Here is a 23,443-nt window from a genome sequence, read left to right on the forward strand (position 1 = left end):
TTCTTTTCTTTTTAAATTTCCTCTTCCTCCTCTTCCTCCTCCTCCTCCTCCTCCTCCTCCTCCTCCTCCTCCTCCTCCTCATCTTTAAACCATGTATTTACATTAGAAGGAAAGGGGCATGATTGTGGAGGTCAGAGAATCACTTTCTGGAGTTGGTTCTTTGAGAACACATGGGCACCAGGGATTGAATTCATGTTGTCAGGCTTGGTGGCAAGCTCCTTTACCCAGTGAGCCATCTCTCCAGGCCTTCCTTCCTTCCTTCCTTCCTTTCTTTCTTTCTTTCTTTCTCTCTCTCTCTCTTCCTTTCTTCCTTCCTTCCTTCCTTCCTTCCTTCCTTCCTTCCTTTCTCTCTCTCTCTCTCTCTCTCTCTCTCTCTCTCTCTTTCTTTCTTTCTTTCTTTCACTTTTGAGACACGGTCTTACCCTGTAGTCCGGGCTGGCCAAGAGTTTCATAGGTGCGTTAAGGCCGTCCTCAAGCTTGCAGAGGTGCGCCTATTCTGCCTCCCAAGGGCTGGGGTTAAAGGTGAGCGCCACCATGCCCAACTCTGGTTTCTTTTCAATTGAACGTACTTATTTTTGCATACAAGCATGAGGCATTTCGTGCATGTAGAGGTCAGTCTGTTTCCTTTTTTTATCGTGTGGTTCCCGGGTTTGAACTCGGTTGTCAGATTTGGTGGCAAGTGATTTTCATCCCCTGAGCCATCTCTCTCACCCTGTTTCAGTTGGAGGTGGGTAGGGCTGAAACAAGTTTCATGCATTCTCAGGCTGGCCTTGAACTTGCTGTATAGCTGAGACCACCTTGAACTTCCTGGTCATCCTGCCTCTGCTTTCTGAGCACTGAGATTACAGGCAATGCCACCGCGCCTACTTTACAAAGTAGGGATTCAACCCAGGGCTTTGCGTATGTGAGACAAGCACTCCACCAACCAGGTTACATTCCCAGTCCTGCAGTGAGATTTTGTTTATAATTATTACCTCATTTGATGTATACGGTCGTGTTTTGCCTGCAGGCGTGTCTGTGTGCTGTGTGCCTGGCTGATGCCTTCAGAGGCCAAAAGATGCTGTCAGACCCCCGGAATGGGAGTTACCAGATGGTCTGGAGCTGCCATGTGGGTGCTGGGAATTGAACCCAGGTCCTCTGGGAGAGCAGCCAGTGCTCTTATCCGCTGAGAAAGTGAACCAGAGGACACCAGGCCCAGGAAAAAGGAAGGGAAAGGGATGTCAGAGACGTCAACATAGGCATAGGGAGGCATGTGTGAGAAAGAACAGGCCATTCCTGACAGTCATGAAGGTGCTACATACATACACATATACACGTGTGTGTGTGTGTGTGTGTGTGTGTGTGTGTGTAAACCTGAATTCACAGAGATCTGCCTGTCTCTGCCTCCCAAGTGCTGGGATTAAAGGCGTGCACCACCACTGCCTGGCTTTTTTCTTTTTATACCTTGAGCTTTTGACTCTCCTTCCTCCGCCTCCCGAGTGCTAGGATTACAGGAGTTACCACCGTACTTAGTTTTCTTCTTTTTAAATTAATGTTTTTGAGATCTTGCTAATTTTTATCTTATTTATATGGACATCCTGCCCGCATGCACGTCTGTGCACCATGTGTGTGAGACCCACAGAGCTCAGAAGAGGGCATTTTGGATCTTCTGGAACTCGAACTACAGGTGGTTGTGAGCTACTGTGTGGGTGCTAGGCCTCAAATCTGAGTCCTCTGGAACAACAGTCATTGCCCTTAACCCCAGAGGCCTCTCTCCAGATTCACACTGCACGTAGGTACACATGGCTTTCTGTGCATCAGCCCAGGGCTTCATAAGTGCATTTTAAAAACATTTGTTGTTGGGGCTGGAGAGATGGCTCAGTGGTTAAGAGCACTGTCTGCTCTTCCAGAGGTCCTGAGTTCAATTCCCAGCAAGCCCATGGTGGCTCACAACCATCTATAACGTGATCTGATGCCCTCTTCTGTCACACAGGCATGCATGCATTCATGTGTATAAATAAATAAATCTAAAAAAAAAAAAAAAAAGAAAGAAAATCAGTCAGTTCCTGCCTGGAGAGGAAGCCAAAGGGGCCTCCCATCCCAGACGGAGAGAAGAGTCTGGGCCAGGGCCGTCAAAGCGCAGGCCTGCTGGTTAAAGATAGTTTTTAAGAGATATGGCTTAGTGCCAGACCTAGTGACCTGAGTTTTATTCCCAAAGCCTACAGAGCAGAGAGAAGTGACGTTCAGGTTGTCCTCTGACCTCTGCACATGTGGCTAGTGCACCTGCATCACACCTCACACCCACAAAGTGAATAAAACCAGTTTATATTTATTGTCATCAGTGTTGATCGTGTATGTGTCTGTGTGTGGATTTATGCACAGAAGTGCAATTGTCTCTGGAGCCAAGAGGACTTGGATCCCCTAGAGCTGGAGTTACTGGCAGGTAGGAGCAGCCCAGCGTGGGTGCTGGGAATCCAACCCAGGTCCTCTGCCAGAACAGTAGTGTTCTCAACCCCTGAGCCGTCTCTTCAGTGCTAATAAATGTAATAAGGTTTGTTTCGTTTGGTTTTTGGAGACAGGCTTTCTCTGTGTAGCTTTGGCTGTCCTGGAACTCATTCTGCACACCAGGCCTGCAGCTCACAAGTGCTGGCCTTGAAGGCATGCACCATCACACTGCTGGGCATAAAAAGTTTTTTTTTCTTAATGAGGAGCTGAGAGGATGCACTACTGGATGGAGAGGTGGGGCTTGGATTTTCTCCTGGGCTCATAGCTGAGGAGGAGCCTGAGCTGCACCTGCCCAGGCTGAGTCAAATGATGGACAGTTGACTCAGCACTCTCCAGTGAATCAGCCTACCCTCCTTTTTACACAATATTTTTTCCCCTTTCTTTGTTTAACCTTTACTCCTTCTTTCTCCCTCCCCTGCAACCCACACAGCCTGGAGTCCCTTAGATCCCAGTTAAAATCTAGCATTAACTAGGGTTGTATCTAATTGGTGCAGCTGGTTGCCTGGCATGCATCAGGTCCTGGGTTCTGTCTTCAGAACTGCAAAAAAAAAAAAAAAAAAAAAAAAAAAAAAAAAAACAAAACTAATGACATGACAGGCAAAATGGTGCACACCTTTAATCCCAGCACCCAGGAGGCAGAGGCAGGCAGATCTCTGTGGGTTTGGAGCCAGCCTGGTCTACAGATTGAGGTTCAGGACAGTCAGGGCTATATAGAGAAACTCTGTCTCAAACAACCAAACAAAACAACCAAACGAAAAAACTGATGACAGCAAAAGGGCTGGTGAGATGGCTCAGTGAGTCCACAGAACCCACATGAAGGAAGGGGAGGCTCTCTGTCAGTCACTAAGCTACATTCTTACTACATGATCTCTCTCTTAAAACAACAAACTCAGCCCTCTTACAGAGCATCCATGAAATCATGTGTTTGCCAAAGTTATTCAGCTTCACCCAAACGCTAGGCAGGTGGCTCTTCTCCATCCACAGGGTAAATCCTGACAGGGGAGCGGCGGCATCCTGGAGGTCAGCTGACACCAGTCGGCCATTCAGCTTTCCCTCTTCGCCATGCTTCCTTTCTCATTGGCATCCCCTCTCAGTTGCCATCCCCACCTCCTCCTATTGCCACCTTTAAAAGTCACCTAAGGGGGGTTGAAAGAGATTTTAGAGTTACAGTCATACCTAGCTCATGCCTCAGTGCCTACCTAGCTCATATGAAGTCTTGAATTCGATCTCTAGCAAACAAACAAAATATCATCCGAAGGAATGTGGGCTGTGGGCTCATGAGAAGCTGAAGCAGGATGATCATTTAATCCTTAAAAATGTTGTAAATGTTTATTTGTTTGGTGTGTGTGTGTGTGTGTGTGTGTGTGTGTGTGTGTGAATTCTTGCCTCCTACCATGTGGGTTGGAATCAAACTCAGGTCATTAGGTTTGGCTCTGAGCCATCTCTCTTGGCCCTCATAACCTATGCGAGTAGAATGCTGAGCTTTGTGGCCACCTTCTCTTTTTCTGAGGGCGTGCCTTAAGACAAGGTTTCATGATGTACCCTTGAGTGGCCTGGAACTCACTCTGTAGGCCAGGCTGACCTGGAGCTCAAAGAGTGCTGCATATGGCTGCGTAATTCGGTGCAGTTGCCGAGGTCCAGGGGACAGTTTAGAGGAGTCAGTCTCTCCTTCCACCTTGTAGCTCCCAGGGATCAAAGTCGGGTTATCAGCTCGGGGACCAGGCTCCTGCACCCGATGGATGATCCATCTTGCTAGCTTACTGTCTTGTTTTTTGAGATCGCACCTCAGGTTCTGAGCTGGCCTGGAATCCCCTGTGTAGGTGTAGATGGCCCTAGTGTCTGCTTCTCCCGTGTGCTGTGGCTACTTGTGGCCCTGTGACGGCTTTTGTTTTTAAACTGTGGTGGTGGGGACCCAGCCTAAGGCCTGTGCACAACAAGCAGGCACTGCACTGATTAAGCTCCATTGCTGGCCCTGGAAGATCGCTTAAGCTCAGCAGTTCAAGACCAACCTGGGCAATGTAGTTAAGTCCTTCCGCCCATCTCAAAACAAATAGACAAATCAAATAAAAAACCGTAGGCGAGGATGTAGCTCAGGACACTTGCCTGGAAAATTTAAGATCTTTTTTCAAGGAGAAAAGTCATGGCACGGTGTGCTGGCACAAGCCTTTCATTCCAGCAGCGAAGAAGCAAAGGCAGACAGTTCTCTTTGAGCTCCAGGTCAGCCTGGCCTACAGAGTGAGTTCCAGGCCACTCAAGGGTACGTGTTGAGACCTTGTCTCAAGGCACATCCTCAGAAAAAGAGAAGGTGGCTACCGAGTTCAGGATTCTATTTATATGGACTACTGAGAGCCAAGAGAGATGGCTCAGAGCCAAGCCTGATGATCTGAGTTTGACTCCACTCTCACATGGTAGAAGAGGAGAATCAACTCCTACACGCTGTCCTCTGACCTCCTCGCAGATGCTTCGAACGCCCCACCTCCAGTAATGAGTACAATAAAATATAGAAAATGAATACCCAAAGCAAGCAAAGCCATAGATTCAGGAAGATTTATAGTTGTGAGAAGCTGTGGCAGGGAGAAGATGATGGTGATCTTGCTGATAAGAACAAGATCCCTTTTCCAGGACAATGGAATGTCTTGGGGCTAGAAAGGCCATAATTACTCAAAGCTGGGAATATATTCGGTGGCATTGAACTGTAAACATAAAATAGCAAAGAGTCAAATTTGTGTAATATAAATTAAAAGCATTCCAGAATCAGGTGTGGCGATTTTAATCCCAGCACTAAGGAGGCCAAAGCAGTTGGATTTCTGTGAGTTTGAGGCCAGCCTGATCTACACAGCCAGTTCCAGGCCAGCCAGGACTATAAAGTGAGATTGTATGGTGCTGGAGAGATGGCTCAGAGGTTAAGAGCACTTAACCTCTGCTCTTCCAGAGGTCCTGAGTACAATTCCCAGCAACCACATGGTGGCTCACAACCATCTATAATGAGATCTGATGCCCTCTGCTGGCATGAAGGCACACATGCAGACAACATTGTATACATAATAAATAAGTAAATCTTTAAAAAGTGCAATAGTATATATATATATATATATATATATACCATAAAGCAAAACTACCTAAAATAAAACACCAACATAACTAAAACAAACAACTCCCCAAAACAAACAAGCAAGCAAACAAACAAAAAAACAATTCACCAAAAAAAAAATCACCAATAAATGCAAAAATCCAATGGGCAAAAGTTTAATAGGCACCAGAATATTTATAGTCCCAGAATATCTCCTTATAAAATAATTATTTGTTATTATATAAGATGCCATGTGTCTTAGTGTTTTATTGCTGTGGAGAGACACCATTACCATGGCAATATTTTTTTAAAGAGTTATTTATTTATGTAGATGAGTGCTCCTCTGCATGCACACCTGCATGCCAGAAGAGGGCATCAGATCACATTATAGTTGGTTGTGAGCCACCATGTGGATGCTGGGAGTTGAACTCAGGACTTCTGGAAGAGCAGTCAGTGCTCTTAACCTCTGAGCCATCTCTGCAGCTCCTGCCATGGCAACTCTTATAAAGGACATTTAATTGGGGTTGGCCTACAGTTTTAGAGGTTTACTCCATTAGCATCATGGTGGGAAGCATGGCAGCATGCAGGTAGACACGGTGCTGGAGAAGGAGCTGAGAGTTCTACTTCTTGATCCAAAGGTAGCAGGAGACTGTGTGCCATACGGGGCATAGCTTAAGCATAGGAGACCTCAAAGCCCACCTCTACAGTGATACACTTCCTCCAACAAGGCCACACCTACTTCAGCAAGGCCACACCTACTTCAGCAAGGCCACACCTACTTCAGCAAGGCCACACCTACTCCAATACTATCTCCTAATAATGCTGTGTACTCAGCGTTCAAACACAAGGAGGCCATTCCTATTCAAACCACCACATCATGCTTGGTGGCACACGCCTACAATTTCAGTACTAGGTCGTTGCAGTCAGATTCAAGAGTTCAAGGTCATCCTGGGTTCCACTCTGAGTTCAAGGGTAGTGTGAGCTTTATACAAAGACCCTGTCTCAAAACCCCAAGGGCTGGGGAATGTAGCTCAGTGGTAGAACATTTGGCCAACATGCTCAAGGCCTTAGGCAGCGTCTCAGCACTGTAAAATGAAGGAATAAGTAAACAAAATATTGAGGAAGAAATGATTAAGAGGAAGAAAACTTGGCCAACTCTGCTCAAGACATCAGAGGTTAATGCCACCAGTACTGGGGAAAGATGTCAGGTACCCTGATAATATGCCCTGGGAAGGATCCAGAGGTTCTGACACAGACGCACAAAGGCAGTCTTGTTGAAATAGCAGGCCATTGGTCTGAGACACATCCTTTCAAACAACCGACCTCAGTGTTGTGAAAACATCAGCCACGAAACACTAAGTCAGAGCAAATACTTTAGGTGAAGATCTGAGATCCAGTCCTGGGTCAACAAAGAAGCTATAAGGGATGTTTCTGGGAACCAACAGAAAACTTTGGGTATAAACTCTGGGTGAGGGCCAGGGGTGTGGTTAGGCGGTAGGGTGCCTGTCCATCTAGCACACCGGAAGCGCTGGTCTCCATCTCCAGTATCATGTGACCCAGGCATAGAAGCAGAGAGCAGCACTGAGGAGGCAGAGGCAGAACGACTTCCAGGCCATTTTTGCTGCACAGTAAGTTCAAGGCCAGTCTTGGCTGCATGAGACCCTGCATGAAAAGGAGAAGAGCAGAAGCAGGACAACTACGCGCTGAGCTGAAAGATGGTGGCTGCATCATCAGAGTTCAGATCCTGGTTATCTCATGTAACGAGCTGGCTATTCCATAAACACCCGGAACTCCAGCTTGGAGGGACCAGGTGCTCTTTCCTGGCCTCTGCATGAGTACACATACACACACACACACACACACACACACACACACACACACCACACTAAATAAAATAAAATGAAAATTCTCCCTGGCTGTCCTGGCACTTGTTATGTAGACCAGGCTGGCTTTGAGTTGACAGAGCTCTATCTGCCTCTGCTTCAGGAGAAGGTGTGCGCTATGACACCCTGCCCCGCAATAAATAAAAACCCCTGTATTTATCGTGTATGCAGTTTGGGAGGAGGCAGGTGTCCCACTTGTGCAGGTCAAAGGACAACTTGTGGGATCAGGCTCTCTCCTTCCTCCACACGGGCGTCTGGGTGTGCCCTTCCAGGATTCTGTGGGTCCTCTGTCCCAGCCCTGTGGCCTCTCACGCTGGGGGCGTCCAAGGCCAGCTTTCCCCCGACTCTTGAGAGGGCCCCTGGATGGAGCTTTGGACCTCTGGAGTTTCCATTCTCACCCCAGACAGAGGGTGCGATGAAAAGCCTCAGTTAGTTAGTGGAGATGAAAAGACAGGCCTCGTGGTAACCCAGGCAGGGGGTGTGGTATGCCAGGGGCCGGGGTGGACCTTTACGATATGTCATGTCTCATTTATTCCTTGCGTGTGTGCACAGCGTCTGTGTAGGGGGCGCATGTACCACAAGGATGCATGTGTCAGTCTGAAGACAATTCGTGTGTGTTGATGCTTTCATTCTACCACGGGTGTCGGAGGAGTTGAACTCAGGTCTTTATGGTTTGCAGCAAGCGCCTTTCCAGCTTTGGTAGACCTCTGTGATCAGCACGCTGTGGGAGGAAGGAGGCTGCTTTCTGGGAGGACCGCACACGTGGAACTCACTTGCGCGCGACTCCTGGCTCGATTGTAAATGATGCCTCGGGGTTTACGGTCCGGTAGGGCCCGCGTTTTGAACGGATTGAGGTTTAGTGTTCCCAGGAAACTTCTTCACGGCTTTGCATGTGTGCGGAGGCCGCTATGCGTTCATTAGCCTCTCTGAGACCCAGGTTGGAGGGTTTGGAGTCAGGAGGGTTGCGTTTGTGTACTGGCTGTGTATGCGTGCCCTGGCTTTGGTTGTGTGCTGGAGGATGCGGATGAGCGTGCTCACGAGTTGGATGCCTGTCATGTCACGCAGATTAGGCGGGCATCTCTCGTTGCTGTCGAGTAGAGTACCAAGGTCCGCAGGTCCCGGGCTTGAAGGGTAGAGGGTAGCAGCCCTGGAGGCCGGGCAGGGGGCGGGGGCGCACAGGGCCAGCCCCGGGGCGGGGCGAGCCGCCCAGGGCTGGGGGCGGGGCGGCCCGGCAGCTTCACTCTGGCGAAGTTGGCGGCGCGGAGGCTGGCCCGGGACGCGCCCGGAGCCCTGGGAAAGAGGGAGGAGGGAGGAGGGAGGGTCGCGGCCGGCCGCCATGGGGCTGGGGGCCCGGGGCCGCCTCCGCCGTCTTCGCCTGATGGCCCTGCCACCGCCACCACCGCCCATGCGGGCGCTGCCCCTGCTGCTGCTGCTAGCGGGGCCGGGGGCTGCAGGTGAGGGCTCAGGGACTCGGAGGGTGGGACCGGGGCTGCAGGGGCGGGGAAGCACAGAGCCCCCAAAGATTGGGACTTGGAGGACGTGTAAGCCCAGAGCTAGAGCCGGGGCAGAGGTGCAGGAGCTGGGGGCTGTGTGCCAGTCGTGGGGCGCGCAGAGATTCGTGATTGGAAGGCAGGGTCCTAGAGGCCCGAGCAGTAGAGACCCTTGAATGAACCGGGAGTCCGAGATTAGAAACTCTAGAGGTGGGAATCTGGGGCTGAAATTCGGAGGCGAGGTGTACCAACAGTTCCAGACTCACCCCATCCTATTTTGCCTGGAGTCTTGGGAAGGCTAAGATGGGGGCCGTGGACCCCTTTCACAAAAGCGCCTCCCCTATCCCGGGCAGGCCGGGAGTGGGGGGGGGCGGTTGGCGAGGAGGGGGCGCGAAGCTCTCGGAGTTCAGAACTCCGAGAAAACTTCTCAGGCTGGGGAGCTGCAAGACCCGGCACTGGAGCGCGGGGAGCGGAGCCGGCGTCCCTGCGGCGCCCGCGCCCCCTCCCCCGCGTGCCGCCCGCTCCCTCGTCTGGCCGCTAGGATCCCGGAACCTCGGGACCCCACCTCCGTGCGGGGAGGAGAAGGGGCGAGGCCCACGTGCTCCTCTCCGGCTTCTGGACCCTCTCTCTGTGGCCGGAGTCCCTCCCCAGCCGGCCTGGGGGCCCCCGCCCCTCCTCCTCCACTTTTTGCTCCCCTCCCCCGCTTGGGACAATGGCTGCGCCGTCTAGACACCCCCTCCCCCCAGCCGGCCTCGCGCTTTCTTTGCCAGACAAAGCGGGACCCACGGAGGGCCAGAGCGGGGGACTGAGGGGGCGCCCCCACCCCTGCCCCGGGAGGCCTGATCAGCGGGGGAGGGGCACAGGCCGTTGGCCGGGGCCAGGGGCTCTAGGGCACCCATGGTGGGACTCCGTTCCGAGCCAGCCTAGCCTTTAAGCTCAGCTAGGCAGGACGGGGTGGGGGTGGGGGCCTCAGGCAGTGCAGACCCATGCATGGCCTGTCACACAGAGAGAGGCAAATGTGCGTGTGTGCAGGTTTAGCACATCCACAGATGCACGCTTGGCACACACAAGACACACATGTTCGCTGCTCACACGTGCGAATACAGTCAAATATGATAACACATGCATAGGTCACTCAAGGCTTGGTATGCATTCGTAGTCAAGGTCACACTCCTAGGTACCGATTCATGACCCGCACAGACACACCCGTGGCCGCACAGCCGTGTGCGTGAACAATGCTGTTCATCTGGGTGCACGTAGCTTGTCTGCTTGTGTGCGTGTGGAGCACATGGCCATGCTGTTTGCAGATAACAGCACGGTAACACATCGCTTTCACTATTAGCCCCACAGCGGCCTAACACTCTCACATCTTCACACAGACTGACACACAAACTCACAAGTACACAACACGAGCACATACACACACATACACACACACACACACACACACACACACACACGGCTCACACAGTCATGTCTTCCATCACACAGCTTCCAGTGTGATGTCACATGAATAGGTGCTTTCTTCTTAGCTCATTCTCTCACGGTCTCTCTGTGTCTCTCTCCTTCAGTTTTCTTCTGTCCCTGTTTCCAGATTCAGCCTCCCCCCCTTTTCCTTCTCTCTCTGAGGAGCACAGCTTCTCCAGGGGCCTACACCTGCCTGAGCACATACTTCTCCACCAGCTCAGACCCGACCACACCTCTCACCCCTATGACAAGACTGCTCCACCCAGGAGGGATACGGCCCCGAGGGATGGGGACCCTGGACACGCCTTGCACCGGTTGCCTCTCGCTTGCCCTACCCACCCTGTCCATCCAATGCCCAAAGCCATCTCTCTGTTGCTCTCCTCAGTTACTCCTGGCCGCATGCTCTGCCTGCTCTTTAAAGAGCCAGCAGGGACTGGAGAGCCAGAGGCCCGACACTCCCTGCCTCCCCCGAATTCCAGCACATGGGCTGGAAGCCTCAGATCCTCTTTGACAGGCAGCACCCCTCACTTCCTACTCAGTACCCCTTTTCTGTTATGCACATCCTAGCCGGGCAACTTCCTGAGCCCCCACATCTGGCACAAGTCAACTCCTCCTCCTCTCCACCCCTGCCTTGAGGTTCCCAGGGCTTGAGCTGGCAGGGACAGCTGCAGCCCCAACAGCTGGGGCTGGGCTGGGGGGACCGTGGGAACTGTGGCTAGGGGGCCTCTCAGTACCCACAGATACCCTCCTAGCCCGGTGCAGCTGTTGCCTGGCAGACAGGAGAGGAGGGTCTGTCCTGGGTTGGGGTTCTGGGTGCTTGTCTGATCTCCCCACCTTCTTTTGCCCCCATGCAGCCCCTCCCTGTCTGGATGGAAGCCCATGTGCAAACGGAGGTCGGTGCACTCAGCAGCCCCCCCGGGAGGCTGCCTGCCTGTGAGTGTCTGGCTCAGCGCCATGAGTGGGCCCTGCACGGGGAGGGAATCTGTCCTCTTCCCCCCGCTTCTGAGTCTCCTGGGGCATGCTGGTATCACTTCCTCCGTGTGTGTGGCTTTGGTAACCTCTTGTGTTTCCCTATTGGGAATCAGACAGTTAAGAGTGGAGGCTCTTGAGTCTCTCTGGCCTGGGTTCAAATCTCACATCATGTTGCTAAGTGGCTGAGACTTAAGCCGTTAAGTCACAGTATTCTGGAATGGAAAATTGATTTCCAGGGCCGATGACAGTTGCTTGACAGTAATGAGGACATCCGTATCTCCCACATCTCAGAATGTAGGAGGCACACAAGTGACCTATATTAGAGTCCTGTTTTGTTGTGTTCCGGTTTGTGTGACCTTAGGTTAGTCACTGCATCTGTGACATAGCATCTGGCATATGACTGCCGAGGAACCCACTCATTGCTTGTTCAGTAACACAAGGAAGTGCGGCGTTAGGGGAGATGAGCAGGGTCTGGGAAAGACCTAGACAGTGGCAGGCAGAGCTCTGGATTCTGGGGCATCTGGAGGAGACCTTCTGAGCCCCTTTTGCATTTGTAATGGCTTTTCTTTCATGAGGCTGGCTGTGAAGAAGGTTTGAAAAGGGTGCTTTACACTTGTATCTCCCAGCAGAAGTAGGAGGATTGCCTTTAGTTGGAGGCTAGCTTACACTACATATTGAGTTCTGGGCCAGCCTGTGCCACAGAATGAGACCGTCTCAAAAATGCTTTTGTTTCTAAAGGCAGGGGGCCCAGCCAGATAGCTCAGTAGGTAAAGGCGCTTGCTGCCAAGCTTGGCAACCTGAGTTAAATCCTGGGGACCCGAAAGGTGGAAGGCGAGAACTGACCTCGACGCGTCGTTCTCTGAGCTCCACAGGAATACATACACAAACGCATAAAGCAATAAAAATTAAAAGTAGATTAAAAGATAAGAGAGACACTTGGAACTCTTTGAAGACTGGAGATTCAGTGGCGAGTGTTTGCCCAGAATTTACAAGGCTGGAGGGGGCGGATCTGGGCTTGTGGGCTTACTGGGCGTGTTTTCTTTTTAATAATAATAGCAGTCCACCCAGCAGCTATTAATCAGTTCATCAGTGTGTTCATTTACTCATACCGTACGGGCTAGCCAGTGGGACAGTCTCAAGCTAGGAGGGGCCAGGATGACTTTCAGTATAGAAAAGCCCCCTTTGAAACTGCACTGGCAGATAAACTCCAGTGGCCGGAACTCCATTTAGCTTCATTTAGGGATTACTGGCCTAGGGGCATCCTGAGGCTGGGGGTTTACGGTAGTGGAGCTAGGAGGGCAGAGTGTGTCCTTACTTGGAAGCAGTCGCTTCAAGAAAGCCTCCCGGGGCCGGGAGCCTGCGCAGTGGAACCAAACCCCTGGACCACTGCCGACAGGTGAATACGCCCGAGGCTGCCCCGCCCCTCGACAGGTGAATCACCGGCTCCCGCGGCGTCCGGGAGCCCGGATCCCGCGGAGCGGAGCCCTGGCTGGCTCCAGAGTAGATCTTTTGGGGAACCTCACCCTATGTCCCTCTCATTTCCCAATCCTCTCCTTCAGCTTCTCAAATCCGCCTGTCTTTTTAGGAGTGACTCCCCAGATGTCACTTTCTTCCCCCGTGCTCCCCCGTGCCCCCACATCCCCTTAGTCTTCTTTCCAAAGAAGGCTCGAAACTGGGTCCCTGTCTGTGTCGCTGGTCATTCCCTCCTTGGATGCCGCTCCCCCACAACCCCGCTACGTACCCCGCCCCCCCTAGCTGAGGCCGCGGGGCGGGGCGCGGGGCCCCGGCTGGAACCGGCCCGACCGGTCGGCGGGGGCGCGGGGCGCAGAGCGTGGGAACCCGCCCGAGGCGCAGGGAGGGGGCCGCGCCCAGCCTGGCGTTGATACCCGGAGTTCCCAGCGCCCTGCACGCAGCGCCCCCTCCTGGCCCGTCACCATCACCGCCCTGCAGGTCTTTGGGTAGGGGGCCTTAGGAGCATCACCTCCCGGCTTCGAACGGCACCCACAGCCCTCCCGGGCTGAGCCTCGACTCGTTTAGCTGGGCTCGGAATTCTGGGGGTATTGTAGGGTGACGCTAAGAACTGAGTCACTTGCTTTGAGTTCTGCCTTTGGCGTTTGGGACAAGACCCAGCTAGGGGATCTGAGCTGGGAGCCGGAAGGGTTGGGTAGAGGAGAGGAGGGTTGAGGTTGGGGTGAGGGACAGAGGTTCTCTGTCCCTGGGAAGATTGCAAGCTTCAGGTTGTCTTCCAACTTCTTTTCTTACAGTCAGGACTACCGTGGTCGGTTTGGGGAAGGGGCTGCAGGCTGTGGGCCCGCCCTCTAGCACCAGGGCGGAGGTGCCCAGGCCAAGCCCCACCCAATCCATGCGAGGAGGGTTTCATGCGCTTGGGAGAAAGGAGTTTAGAGTTTGTGGCTATCTTCTCGCCTGTCCATGTGAGTGACACTTTCCCATATTCGCGTGGGAGGCTGTGGCTTGGTGTCTGTGTCTGCCAGGCCGGTATCCCCAGTTGCATGTGTCTGGTTTCTGGGTGTGTCTGCCTCCTGGAGTCTGAGGCTTTTCGTTTGCTCTTCCCACTACCTGGAATGCTCTTCCACACATCACTCTTTGGCTCACCTTTTTTTTTTTTTTTCTTTTTACCTTCTTTAGCGTGTGAAAATGTAACACCCACTCATTCCATCACGCATGGCGGTTAGAGAGTTTCCTGTGGTTGCCTTAACAAATTACCACAAACTGGGTGGTTTAAAACAACAGAAATGTGCTCCGGAAAATCCTGGAGCCCAGGAGTCTGAAATTAAGGCGTTGCCAGAAACGGCTTTCTTTACGGACAGTCCACGGGGAGAATGTCTTACCATTTCTTCCAGCTTCTGGTTGGCTCAGGCTTTGGCGCATGGCTGCCTCAACCTTCTCTCTGCCTTTGCCTGCATGTGAACCTTTCTTCTCTCTTTCCAAAGCAGTCAGCGTCTATCTCAGTCTCTCTCCCTCTTTTTTGCTGCCCTGATTCCCCTCTCTTGGGTACTAGTAATGTAACCCAGGGACCTGCACACAGCTGGGAGAGCACATCCCTAGCCTTTCTCTTGGAAAGGTGCTGTGACCCCAGGTTTGATATGGTTACCTACGGGTAACCCAGCTCCAGGGATTCTGCTGCCCCTTCTGGCTTCTGCCACACTGTACCCCTGTGCACGCATACCCACACACAACCACATGTAATTAAATAAGCAGGGGCTGGACAATGGCTCCACAGTTAAGCTCACTTTTTGCTCTTTCAGAGGCTCTGGGTTTGGTTCCTGGAACCCACACGGTGGCTCACAACTACCCTTACTGTCCGGGCACCAGGCCTACATGTGCATATACATACACTCGGAAAAAACACTCTTCTATAGGAAAGTAAAATAAATCTTAAAAAACAAAACCCAGCTGCCATTCGAGATGGCTTGGATAATACAAAGTGAATTTGTCTTAACATTCTTTACAATTACATTGGAAAAAATTCTTTTTCCTTCCCCCCCTCTAAAAAAAAAGATTTATTTACTTATTTTATATTTATGAGTGCTCTATCTGCATATACATCTGCCAGAAGAGGGTATCAGATCACATTATAGATGGTTGTGAGCCACCATGTGGTTGCCAGGAATTGAACTCAGGACCTCTGGAAGAGCAGACTGTGCTCTTGACCTCTGAGCCGTCTCTCCAGTCCTTCTTTTTTCTTGTACTGGAATTGAACCTAGGGCTTTGTGTATCCTAGGCAAGTGCAGTACCACTGAGCTTTATTCCAAGTCTTCTCGTTATTTAACACACACACATGCTCCTCATCCTCCTGCTTACTCCTCCCAAGTGCCAGGTTTGTGTGAGTCACCTTGCCTGGCCCATCTCCTTTTAAAAAAGTGAGGTGACGTCATAGCTTCTGGGACACGGGCATGTTCTTCAGGGTTACCGCATCCTTCGCAAGTCTGTGGTTTCTACAAGCTGTTGCTGGCGTGTTTTGTATTAATTTGCTACTTGTCTGTGTTTTCTTTGCCTGACCTGGCTATGAGGACCAAGAGGGTAAGAATCACTTTTATTTTGTTTTCTGCTGTTTTAGTATGTGGCAGGTGTCAATAGTATTTGTTGTCAGAATAAATGGGTGTGGCTGGGAGTGGTGGCACTCACCTTTAAACTCTGGCAGGATCTAGAAGCAGGGGCAGAGGCAGGTAAATTTCTGTGAGTTCCGAGCGAGCCGGGGGTGTGCAGTGAAACCCTATCTAAAAAAGACGGAAGGAGGAAGCGGGTGTGCCTGACAGTCCATTCGGCAAGAGTGCTATTTGATAAGTGTGTCCTGTGCTGTCTGTGAGGCATCGCTGCGTCTCACACTGTCCCTCCGCGTATCTCTCCCGCAGGTGCCTGCCAGGCTGGGTGGGTGAGCGGTGCCAGCTGGAAGACCCTTGCCACTCAGGCCCCTGTGCTGGTCGAAGAGTCTGCCAGAGTTCAGTGGTGGCGGGCACTGCCCGGTTCTCCTGTCGTTGTCCCCGTGGCTTCCGAGGTGAAAGGGTGGGCCTGGACGGGAACCCGACGTAGCCAAGGATGTGCTCAGTCCCAAGCTCACCCTCTCCCGGTCCTTCCAGGCCCAGACTGCTCCCTGCCGGACCCCTGCCTCAGCAGCCCTTGTGCTCATGGTGGCCGCTGCTCAGTGGGGTCGGATGGCGGATTTGTGTGTTCCTGCCCACCTGGCTACCAGGGTCACAGCTGCCGAAGTGACGTAGATGAGTGCCGAGGCGGTGGCTCTTGTCGCCATGGTGGTACCTGCCTCAACACACCTGGGTCTTTCCGCTGCCAGTGTCCGCTCGGCTACACAGGGCCGCTGTGTGAGAGCCCCACAGTGCCCTGTGCGCCTTCCCCATGCCGTAATGGTGGCACCTGTAGGCAGAGCGGCGATGCCACCTATGACTGTGCTTGCCTTCCTGGTGAGTAAGCGGTGCCCAGGGGAGGCAGCTGGGGATGGTCAGATAGCCCCCAGTGGCCATTGCTACCTTGTCCTCCCCTGTTAGGCTTTGAGGGCCAGAACTGTGAAGTCAATGTGGATGATTGTCCTGGACACCGGTGTCTCAACGGGGGGACATGTGTGGATGGTGTCAACACTTACAACTGCCAATGCCCTCCTGAGTGGACAGGTGGGCATCAGGGAGGCAGGGGGCTGGGGGGCCGACCTCACGTGTGCACACGGAGAACCTAGACTGGTCCATCCCCGTGCCCTAGGCCAGTTCTGCACAGAGGATGTGGATGAGTGCCAGCTGCAGCCCAATGCCTGCCACAATGGGGGCACCTGTTTCAACCTTCTGGGTGGCCACAGCTGCGTGTGTGTCAACGGCTGGACGGGTGAGAGCTGCAGTCAGAACATTGACGACTGCGCTACGGCCGTGTGCTTTCACGGGGCCACCTGCCATGACCGGGTGGCATCTTTCTACTGCGCCTGCCCTATGGGCAAGACGGGTGAGTGGCCTTTTTATTCTTTCGTTTCTTGTAGGCAGCCGAATGCCATTGGGTGGTTTCGGAAGGAAAGGGGAAGACAGACTCTGATTTGAGTATTAGCAATAGTGTTGGGGCAGAGGATGTTTCTTATTGGTAGAGTGTGTGGTTAAGTGTATACAGACCCTGGGTTAAATCCACAGCATGAAGGAAGAAAGGGAAGGTGTGGGAGGAAGGGAGGGAGGAGGGACGAGGGAGGAGGGTCGAGGGAGGAGGGACGAGGGAGGAGGGACGAGGGAGGGTGTGCTGGAGGCTTATGAGGAGGCTGGTTCCTAGTCCAAGGCAGAGGCTATTGGGGAGAATTACTGAGAGGTCTGGCCAGGAAAGAGGCAGGGCCTGGGGAAGTCACAAAGGTCAGATAACGTGTCTAACATTCAGGTTGCAGTTGGGCATCATGACACACGCTTTTAATCCCGGTACTTGGGAGGCAGAGACCGGTGGACCACTGAGTTTGAAGCCAGAACTGTAGAGAGAGTTCCAAGACAGCCAGGGCTACACAGAGAAACCCTATCTTCTTATTATTGTTTACAATTTATTCATTTTGTATCCTGGTTGTAGTCCTCCCAGTTCCACCCTCCCTCCCTCTTCCTCCCCTATCCCTCCTCCCTAGTCCACTGATGGGGAGGTCCTCCTCCTCTCTGTCTGACCCTAGCCTATCAGGTCCCATCAGGACTGCCTGGATCCTCTTCCTCTGTAGGCTGGCTAGGTCACTCCAGCAGGGAAAAGTATAGGCAACAGAGTTCATGTCAGGGAATATCTCTTCTCCCCTTACTAGGGAGCCCACATGGAGACTGAGCTGTCTATAGGCTACATCTGAGCAGGGGATCTAGGCCCTCTCTGTGCAAGGTCTTTGGTTGATGCATCAGTCTTTGTAGTCCCCCTTGGGCCCAGCTTTTTGGGTTTTGTTGGTCTCTTTGTGGGGCTCCTGTCCCTTCCAGGTCCTTCTATATCCCCCTTCTTCTATAAGACTATCTGTGCTCTGTCCAAAGCTTGGTTGTGAGTCTCTGCGTCTGCTTCAATCTCCTGCTGGGTGGAGTCTTTTAGAGGACATTTGTGGTAGGCTCCCATCCTATTCCCTCTCTTCTACTGTTTCTGGTGTCTATCCTGTTTCCCTTATGAATGAGAATTAAGCATCAAGGACTAGGGTTCTCCTTGTTGTTTAGCTTCTTTAGGTCTGTGGATTTTACTATGTTTATCCTATATTATTAGGCTAATATACACTTATGAATGAGTATATACCATGCATGTCTTTCTGCTTCCGGGTTACCTCACTTAGGATGATCTTTTCTAGTTCCATCCATTGCCTACAGATTTCATGATTTCCTTGTTTTTAATAGCTGAATAGTATTCCATTGTGTAAATTTACCACAATTTCTGTATCCATTCCTCCATTGAGAGACAGCTGGGTTGTTTCCAGGTTCTGGCTATTATGAATAAAGCTGCTACAAACATGGTTGAACATATGTCCTTGTTGTGTACTTGAGCATCTTTTGGATATGTGCCTAGGAGTGATATAGCTGGATCTTGAGGTAGCACTATTCCTAATTGTCTGAGAAAGGGCCAGATTGATTTCTAAAGTGGTTGTACAAGTTTACATTCCCATCAGCAATGGAGGAGGGGTCCCCTTTCTTCACATCCTCTCCAGCATGTGTTGTCACTTGATTTTTTGATCTTATTCTGATAGGTGTAAGATGGAATCTCAGAGTTGTTTTTATTTGCATTTTCTTGATGACGAAGGACATTGGCATTTCTCTGCCATTCAATATTCGTCTGTTGAGAATTCTCTGTTTAGATCTGTACCTCATTTTTTAATTGGATTATTTGATTTGTTGGTGTTTAATTTCTTGAGTTTTTTTTATATATTCTGAATATTAGCCCTCTGTCAAAGGTAGAGTTGGTGAAGATCCTTTCCCAGTCTGTAGAGTGTCATTTTATTCTGTTGACCATGTCTTTTGCTTTACAGAAGGTTGTCAGTTTCATGAGGTCCCATTTATTGACTGTTGATCTTAAAGCCTGAGCTCTTGGTGTTTTGCTCAGGAAGTTGTCTCCTGTGCCAATATGTTGAAGGCTCTTCTCCACTTTTTCTTCTAATAAATTTAGTGTATCTGCTTTAATGTTGAGATTTTTGATCCACTTGGACTTTACTTTTGCTCAGGGTGATAAGTATGGATCTATTTGCATTTTTCTACATGTAGACATCCAGTTAGACCAGCACCATTTTTTGAAGATGCTATCTTTTTTTCATTGTATGGTTTTGGCTTTTTTTTTTTTTTTTTTGTCAAAAATCAGGTGTCTATTGGTGTGTGGATTTATTTCTTTGATTCTATTCCATTGATCCACCAGTCTATTTCTAGGCCAGTACCATGAAGTTTTTATTACTGTTGCTCTGTAGAACAGCTTGAGATCAGGGATGGAGATACCTCCAGAAGTTCTTTTATTGTACAGGCTGGTTTTAGCTTTTTGTTTTGTTTGTTTGTTTGTTTGTTTTGTTTTTCCATATGAAGTTGTTCTTTCAAGGTCTGTAAAAAATTGTGTTGGTGTTTTGATGGGAACTGCACTGAATCTGTAGATTGCTTTTGGCAGGATGGCCATTTCCAGCATGTTAAGCCTACTGATTTATGGGCACGGGCGATCTTTCCATCTTCTGATATCTTCTTTAATTTCTTTCTTCAGAGACCTGAAGTTTTTTCATACAGTCTTTCACTTGCTTGATTAGGATTACTCCGAGGTACCTTATGTCATTTGTGGCTATTGTGAAGGGTGTTGTTTCCCTACTTTCTTTCTCAGCCCTTTTGTCTTTTGAGTACAGGAGGGCTACTGATTTATTTGAGTTAATTTTGTATCCAGCTACTTTGCTGAAGGTGTTTATCAGCTGTAGGATCCTCTGGCCTACAGAGCGAGTTCCAAGACAGCCAAGGCTACACAGAGAAACACTGTTTTAACCCCCCCAAAAAAGGTGTGTGTGTGTGAAAACTGAGGGAGGAAGGTATGTCCAGTGGAGGGCACAGCTGAAGTGAAGGCTTAAGGGTAGGGGAGACTTTCACAAGCCAGAAGAGTCAGATGAATATTTAAACATTTATTTATTGTGAGTATGGGTGGGCTCACCCATACTGTGTGGAAGTCGGAAGACAAGCTGCAGAAAATCCTCTTGCTTCTGTATCCTGAGTGTGGGGTTTAACTTGTGTTACCATGCCTGACTAGAGTCTTGATTTGTCCTCTTTTAAACATATTCCAAAAAAAATTATGTATGTGTGTGTGTATGTTGGCTGCATCTATGTGGGTGTACTACATGTATGACTGGTATGCTTAGAGGACAGAAAAACTCATCAGATTCCCTGTGACTAGAGTTACTGATCGTTACGGGCTGCCATGTGGGTGCTGGGAATCAAATTTAGGTCTTCTGGAAGGGCAGTCAGTACGCTTAGCTGCTGAGCCATCATTCCAGCCCTTAGTGCCTTGTATGTAAAACAACATTTCCTAAGTTATTTTCAAATGTTTTAGAAGAAACAGACTGACAGATAAATATTAGTGAACCAAGTATTCCATGTGTAAAACATATTCTGTATGTTTGGATTTTTTTTTCATAATAAATGGTGTGAAAAATAATGCCAGATACCGAATCCACTGCTGGTTAATATAAGCAAGAAACGGGAAGCAAGGGATGGGCCAGTGAGGTGCTCAATGTAAGGGTGCTCCCTGGCTAAGCCTGCCAATCTGAGTTTCATTGTTGGGGCCCGCATGGTAGGAGGAGAGAATCAACTCTCCGAGTTATTCTCTGATGGCTCCAGGTCCACACTGATGGCTTTGACATCGCACACTCCCCAGAGAAGTAAATTAATTGAAAACAAAAGCAGAAAGTAAGGAGCAGGAAGTGCAGCTGAGTGGCGCCCTTCACGCTCTGTATGCCCAGGGTCATGGGGTCCATTCCCAGGACCGGCCTTCTTCCTCAAACGTGAGGTATGTGGGAACTTTGGGCAGACCTGGGGACCAACTCTTGCTCTCTGCTTACCTGTTCCCAGGACTCTTGTGTCATCTGGATGATGCGTGTGTCAGCAACCCCTGCCACGAGGATGCTATCTGTGACACCAACCCTGTGAGTGGCCGGGCCATCTGCACCTGTCCGCCCGGCTTCACTGGAGGCGCGTGTGACCAGGATGTGGACGAGTGCTCTATTGGTGAGAGGCACACCTTCCGGAAATGAGCCTGACCACAGGGGGGAGTTGGGCCGCGGTTGGCCACACCCATACCGGCTGTGCCTCCATTCTGTAGGTGCCAACCCCTGCGAACATCTGGGCCGATGTGTGAACACGCAGGGCTCCTTCTTGTGCCAGTGTGGCCGCGGCTACACCGGGCCTCGATGTGAGACCGACGTCAACGAGTGTCTGTCCGGGCCCTGCCGAAACCAGGCCACGTGTCTTGACCGAATCGGCCAGTTCACGTGCATTTGCATGGCAGGTGGGTGGTGAGTGTGGCTCCGACATGTCCAGAAGGCTGGGGCCTGGGTGAGAAGAGCCAACGGGTGGAATCTGCTTTCTTTTTATTTACTTAAAGAAAGAAATGCTGGGTATGGAGGCACAGGCCTGTAATCTCAGCGCTTGTGAGGCAGAGGCAGGCTCATCTCTGTGAGTCTGAGGCCAGCCTGGTCTACAGGGTGAGTTCTAGGATGGCTGGGATTAGAAAGTGAGACCTTGTCTCAAATCGAATCAAATCAAGTCAAATCAAGTCAAATCAAATCAAAGGGACTAGCTTAGCAGCCAAGAGTACTTCCTGCCTTTCTAGAGGACGAGAGTTTGGTTCAGCACCCATATGGGATGGTTCACAACTCCCTGAAACTCTAGCTCCAGGGGATCCAACACCCTGGCCTTCGAAGATAGCCGTGTGTGTGTGTGTGTGTGTGTGTGTGTGTGTGTGTGTGTGTAGATATGTGCATGGTGTGAGTTTGGAGACTAGAGGACAGGCTTGGCAGTAAGCATCCTTATCTGTTGAGCCGTCTTGGTGGCCCAAGCCTGGATTTAAAGCCAAGCTTCCTGGCTAGGGAGAGGGAGAGTTCTGTGTGTCTGGGGGCAAACCTTGCAACCTTGGAGAAGGTAGGCGCAGGGCCAGAGCAGATTTCTCTCAGGTAATAGTGAAGGGAAGCTGCATAACCCCCAGTCCGTGTGAGCCCACAGCTTGTCTGAAACTAAATCCAACACTGGGAGTGGCTGTGAGCAGCTGAAGCAGGAGGATCGTGAGTTTGAGACCAGCCCAAAGAACACAGCAAGAACCTATCCCAACAAAACAACAGCAAAATCAAAGCCCTGAAGCTAAGGTGAAAATGGTCCCCTGAGGGGAACTTCCGGTGCCCTGTCCCACCCCTTCCAGGGTTCACAGGGACCTTCTGTGAGGTGGACGTTGATGAATGTCAGAGCAGCCCTTGTGTCAATGGTGGTGTCTGCAAGGATCGAGTCAACGGCTTCAGCTGCACCTGCCCGTCAGGTGAGGACCCTGGGACGGGGAGCCTGCCATGTCAGATGGTGACAGCATTGAAACAGAACAAGAACGCAGTTAGTTAATTAAGTATATACTTTTTTGTGTATGTGGGTTCTCTCCTTCTACTCTCCACATCCTGGGAACTGACCTCGGGTGGTCAGGCTTGGCTGGTTAGCACCTTTATCTTCTGAGCCGTCTCCCTGGCCTAGTCTGCGCTGACGTTAACTTAAAACAAAGCCAAGAGGATTTCCCACTCAAATAAGGCAGGGTGCCTGCCTTAGCTGTCGGGGTCACACCTTTGCACTGTTCACTTCCAGGATTCAGCGGCTCCACGTGTCAGTTGGATGTGGATGAATGTGCGAGCACTCCCTGCAGGAATGGTGCCAAGTGTGTGGACCAGCCCGATGGCTACGAGTGTCACTGTGCAGAGGGTGAGGGTGGCTCGTGAGACTGTGGCCAGAACCAGAAGGTGGGGAGGTGGGCTGATGGGGGTCGAGGACCAATAACAGGCTTGGGGATAGCCTTAGAGCGGTGCTTTAGTGAGGCCAGGGTAGGGCCGGCGACGGCTGCGGTGTGAAGCTCATGATGGAGGTAGGCAGAGGTTCTGGGAAGATGCAGGGTGTGGCTGGCAGTGGGATTTAAAGGGGGAGTTCTGGCCCAGGGGCGGAGCTTGGAGCTGGGTGGAAGGGAAGGAAGTAGGAAGGGCGCCTGGGAGCTGAGCTAGGATGGGGCCGAGACTAGAGCCACGGACAGTGGGCACACTCTGACCTCCTGTTCTTGCAGGCTTTGAGGGTACTCTGTGTGAGCGAAACGTGGATGACTGCTCTCCGGACCCCTGCCACCACGGGCGCTGTGTCGACGGCATTGCTAGCTTCTCGTGCGCTTGTGCCCCAGGCTACACCGGCACACGCTGTGAGAGCCAGGTGGATGAGTGCCGCAGCCAGCCCTGCCGCTATGGGGGCAAATGTCTGGACTTGGTGGACAAGTACCTCTGCCGCTGTCCTCCCGGAACTACAGGTGGGGTTGGGCTATAACAGGAACAGCACGTGTGTGTGTGTGTGTGTGTGTGTGTGTGTGTGTGTGTGCGTGTGCATGTGTCCATGATGAGT

At 51.3% G+C, this 23,443-nt stretch overlaps 1 protein-coding gene across 3 annotated transcripts in view; it reads left to right on the top strand.

The window, feature by feature from the left end:
* Positions 1–8,689: 8,689 nt before the first annotated feature.
* Notch3 (notch receptor 3) overlaps positions 8,690–23,443 on the top strand; it is a 48,399-nt gene continuing 33,645 nt past the window's right edge. For 2 of the 3 annotated variants that reach the window (XM_021655513.2, XM_021655514.2), the window contains exons 1-11: positions 8,690–8,891; positions 11,249–11,327; positions 15,740–15,882; positions 15,965–16,303; positions 16,388–16,510; positions 16,596–16,829; positions 20,885–21,040; positions 21,135–21,320; positions 22,227–22,340; positions 22,652–22,765; positions 23,118–23,351. In XM_021655513.2, the coding sequence (XP_021511188.2) occupies positions 8,774–8,891; positions 11,249–11,327; positions 15,740–15,882; positions 15,965–16,303; positions 16,388–16,510; positions 16,596–16,829; positions 20,885–21,040; positions 21,135–21,320; positions 22,227–22,340; positions 22,652–22,765; positions 23,118–23,351 (1,840 nt within the window). In that variant the 5' untranslated portion in view covers positions 8,690–8,773. Of the gene's footprint in view, positions 8,892–11,248; positions 11,328–13,665; positions 13,799–15,739; positions 15,883–15,964; positions 16,304–16,387; positions 16,511–16,595; positions 16,830–20,884; positions 21,041–21,134; positions 21,321–22,226; positions 22,341–22,651; positions 22,766–23,117; positions 23,352–23,443 lie in introns of those variants that run through there. The other variant, XM_021655515.2, reaches the window with a different exon arrangement.

This window comes from Meriones unguiculatus, chromosome 17 (assembly GCF_030254825.1).
Source record: "Meriones unguiculatus strain TT.TT164.6M chromosome 17, Bangor_MerUng_6.1, whole genome shotgun sequence".
Lineage (NCBI taxonomy): Eukaryota > Metazoa > Chordata > Mammalia > Rodentia > Muridae > Meriones > Meriones unguiculatus.